Source organism: Mytilus trossulus, chromosome 11 (genome assembly GCF_036588685.1).
Source record: "Mytilus trossulus isolate FHL-02 chromosome 11, PNRI_Mtr1.1.1.hap1, whole genome shotgun sequence".
Taxonomy (NCBI): domain Eukaryota; kingdom Metazoa; phylum Mollusca; class Bivalvia; order Mytilida; family Mytilidae; genus Mytilus; species Mytilus trossulus.
In genome coordinates, this window is record NC_086383.1 from 49,814,444 (window position 1) to 49,819,083 (window position 4,640).

The 4,640-nt window shown below is 32.8% G+C and overlaps 1 protein-coding gene across 1 annotated transcript; it reads left to right on the forward strand.

Annotated features, from left to right (window-relative positions):
* Positions 1-1,376: 1,376 nt before the first annotated feature.
* Positions 1,377-3,704, forward strand: LOC134690446 (uncharacterized). Its single transcript, XM_063550414.1, has 2 exons — positions 1,377-1,842; positions 3,601-3,704. Exons 1-2 carry the CDS (start codon positions 1,377-1,379, stop codon positions 3,609-3,611), a joined length of 477 nt encoding a protein of 158 aa, XP_063406484.1. The 3' UTR covers positions 3,612-3,704.
* The last annotated feature ends 936 nt before the right edge of the window (positions 3,705-4,640 follow it).

The following is a 4,640-nucleotide window of genomic DNA, read 5'->3' on the forward strand; positions in this document are numbered from 1 at the left end:
TGCTCTTTTAATAGGTATGACGTCACAGTACAATATAATCATAGACCAGCTATCCCGGTAAAATATACGTTATGATCATTCGTAATTTTTAGATTAATAGGAAACTTTAAAGTTATAATTTTAGTAAACTGAAAGTCTAACATTGTTAAAGTCATATGAAACGAGTGACTGGTGAAAAATAATGTTTATCAAATTCTTGGACAAATGCATGCATATATCATAAACTTAATCTTCTGTGCAAGTTTGTATCATTTTATACGTATCCATATCGCGTTATCGTCAAAAAAATATTTCACTTGGTCGGTTTTGGTGTGAAAATATTGCAGCTAATTTAGAATTATCGTGTTTTGAAACAGAAATTTACCGATTTTAAACTTTGTAAACAATCAATAATAAAGAGCTGCACCATGAGCGCATGATACACCCGACGTCTTGTGTGGACGTTTAATGCAATAATCTTGAATAGTTTCTGAAAAAGTTTTAAGCAATAACCATATATTGTTTATGAGACACGGCGGGACATGTGAAACTCCCCACCCTGCTTTTTTTTTTTTACAAAAAACTAAATATCACTAAAATAGAATGTTTAATAAAAACCAAAAAGTATACAGATCTTGAGATTAATATAACAAAGAAGCGTGTAAAGTTTAAGCAATAATCATAAACACACCCCTGTTTTAGTTTTTTAGTCACTCAAAAAGTTTAAATCTTATTTTCACCAAAAAGTATACAGATCATTTGACCATCATCAAAAACAACTGTATTAAAAGAGGGACGAAAGATACCTAATGGACAGCCAAACTCATAAATCTGAAACAAACTGACAACACCATGGCTAATAATGAAAAATACAAACAGAAAAACAATAGTACACATGACATAACATAGAAAACTAAAGAATAAACAACACGAACCCCACCAAACACTTGGGGTGATCTCAATTTCATGAAATTTGGATAAGTCGTTCTCAAGTTACAGTGCGACATGTTTACGCCTGACAGACAGATGGACAGACGGACAGACGGTGTTTACGTTTGTGTTACCCTTTTGCACTTGCGTATTGCGATCTCCGAATTTTTACGTGAATGGTCACGCTGAGGCAACCACACCGCATACGAAAAACCTGTCGTTACGATAATAAAAAGAGTAAATTTCTTCTAAATTTGGACATATAGAAAGAATTTTTATCAGAAAATAGTTTTTAAATAAAAGTTTTATAATAAAAACTAGCCATTTAGTATTAAAAATCACCTGCAACATTTTTTTATTTTGAAGTTTCATATGACTGAATGTTCTACTTTAACTTGAAATCCGATCATTATAGTAACGTAATACCACAACAACAAATAACAGCTTTGTTACTTTATACTTAACAGATGAAAATAATCGTGGTGATATTTGTAGTTTTGAGGGTTTCGAAATCATTACCAGATTCAAACGGGAACCACAAAGGCTATGGTTATTTGGAGACTGACATTGTTGAAGAACACAACATTTCTACTGATGATTTAAGACAGCACATGAGACGCAATCTACAAAATTTGAAAGACGAGAAACAAAAAGCAAAGCTAGAAAACGATTTGAAAAATATTCCAGACAATAAGCTAAGAGATCAAATGAAACACATGGACGAAATCAGAAACACAGGTCAACCAGCTGACATCGAAGACATGTCTATTGAAGAGATGAGGCAACGTTTAATGACCTATTTGGAGATTTTTAAAGATCAAGAAAAGAAAACAATTGCACAACAAAAGTTGCAAAGCATGTCTGATAGTGAAATTAAAGAACGAATAAAGGGGATGATGGTAGCGGTTAAGGATAGACGGAAAAGAAGCAAAGGTTCGTACGTTCTATTTATATTGTTTTTGTTTTTGTTTTGTTAAATCATGCTTACAAAGTAAGAAAACAAACACACTCGACGTCTTTTTTTGCACAAAACTATTCATTGCAAGTTGTAGTTAAACATGGAGTCAAATATATGTTATTTTGAATCTTAGTGTGTATCTTAAAAGTCAGCTTATGAGTCATAAAGAATAAAAATACACAAGTCATTACGAACTCTCAAAGTAGTAAACATGTTAAATGTTAACCTCCCGATTGTTCTAGTGTATAGTTCCTGAACAAATATATGTAAAGGTAGCACTACATACTTGTTTATATTACTTATGTTTGATTCAAAACTACAATTGTGGATTTTTTTTTTATGTAATTGGAAGTTTCAAAAATGATATCCTTATTTTTTAATTAAGTAAAATGATTCAAAGCAGTACAAATGACAAAGTTAAAGCATTTGAAACATAAACAGTTATAAAAAGGTTATTGTTTTGCTACCTTGATACCGAAATTCTTTGTGTCGTTAACAATGGACAATAAGGACAGTTGTAAGCCTATTTTCGGTATATCAAAAGAAATCAGAAAAAGAAATGTAGGTAACTGAGAAGTATAAAGTTGAAAGGTATGCCATCAATGGTTACGCACGAGTCAGATGAGGCACAATTGGACACTTTATTTGATAGAGCATAGCCGTTATGTCATGCATACAGAAACATGTTATGCTATTGTTTCAGAAAAAGGGAGAAGGTTTGTGCCCATTAAAACGTTTAATCCCGCTGCAAATGTTTGCACCTGTCCTAAGTCAGGAATCTGATGTACAGTAGTTGTCGTTTGTTTATGTAATATATACGTGTTTCTCGTTTCTCGTTTGTTTTGTTTATATAGATTAGACCGTTGGTTTTCCCGTTTGAATGGTTTTACACTAGTAATTTTGGGGCCCTACTTTGACCTATATTGGTTTACATTTACAAATTATGATTTGGATGGAGAGTTGTCTCATTGACACTCATACTACATCTTTTTATATCTAATGACTACGAAACAAAGTATTATGCACCAACAAAGTTTTGAAAAGACTGTGGGGAAACCTGAGGCTGTGAATACACACAATATATATGAAAGGAAATCAACGAAACAACACTAACACTGAAGTTGCAATAAAAAAAACACTCGACATTGCAACACACAAAGAAACGAACTATAAGATAACAATCGCCAGTTTCCTGATTTGGTACAGGACATTATTTATTCATTAACTGCAATGACAACTGCTGCAATTGTTTTGTTTTATACTCCCTACACTCTACACAACCATTCATCGTACTCAATTGGAAAAAAGTAAAATCACAAAAATATGGAACTCCGAGGAAAATTAAAAACGAAAAGTCCCTAATCAAATGGCAAAATCAAATGATGAAACACATCAAACGAATAAACAACATCTGTCATATTCCTCACTTGGTACAGGCATTTTTCAAATGTAGAAAATGGTGAATTGACTTCATTTTCTCATTTAACAGGATATTTCTAACGAGTTGTAGTAATGTTCACACATATTCCTTGATTCAGGTTACGAAAAATAATATAATCTTTCTTTGTGAAGAAAAAACAATGATTCTAAAACACGTGATTCGAAGACAATATCTATAGTTAAGATAATACCTGTATTGATAAAACAATTCGGATTAACCTCCGCCTTTACTTCTGGAAACTCTCTGAGAAATTGAATCCGTTATAACAATTGTATAATCTTTTATTTTGCAGAAGATTTATGAGACCAATATGTATCAAATAATGGCAACCCTCTTATTGATGTTGAGGAAATGTAGAGCTGCATTGATATTTTATTCCATGAACTTACATCCCACAAAATATTTTTTTTTCATTAGACAAGAGATGTATTTTATAGTTCTTGTATGTAACGTCTTGTTCATAAAGTTTAATAAAAATAAAAAATAAAGTGTAGTCGCATGGTTTTGAGTTCAACGTCTTTATGCTATAATTGTATTTATTCTTAAAGACCTGGATGTTATATTTATGACGCGCATTATCAGGTTGTTTGTTTAGATCATTTGTTAAATACTATGATATGCTTGTTGTTATGCGTCATCTGTAGTAGAACATTTTACAGCTTTGATGAGTTTATTTACAACCACTGGGTCGATGCCAATCTTGGTGGATTTGTTATTCCCCGAGGGTATCACCAGCCCAGTAGTCAGCACGTTTGTGTTGACTTGAGTTATCATTGATATGTTCATAATTATAAATACTGTTAACTAAACTTTGAATTTTTGAAATACAAAGACTTTTCTACCTCAATAAAAGAGGGAATAAAGATACCAAAGGGACAGTCAAACTCATTAACCTAAAATAAACTGACAACGCCATGGCTAAAAAATGAAAAATACAAACCGACAAGCAAAAAAACACATGACAACATAGAAAACAAAAGAATAAACAACACGAATAAAACTAGGGGTGATCTCAGGTGCTCCGGAGAGGCTAAGCAGATCCTGCTCCACATGTGGCACCCGTCATGTTGCTTATGTGATAACAAATCCGGTAAATATTCTAATTCGGTAGGTCACATTTATGAAAGGGAAGGGGATTGTAGTTACGACGTCAGGAACATATCCGAGACCATTTGTGAGACGGTTACTCAATAACGTTGATGGCGTCCGTAAAATTAACGAAGGGACGACTTCAACTTCATCATTTGGAACTCTTGGTTTAATAACTTCCTTGTGAGCAGCAACCCTCTATCAAGAAAATCATAATAGGAAATGCAAGCACGGGAATATCGT

Bases quoted from the DNA above. Each gene is read 5' to 3' on its own strand.
- LOC134690446 (XM_063550414.1), top strand. From the start codon at position 1,377: ATGAAAATAATCGTGGTGATATTTGTAGTTTTGAGGGTTTCGAAATCA.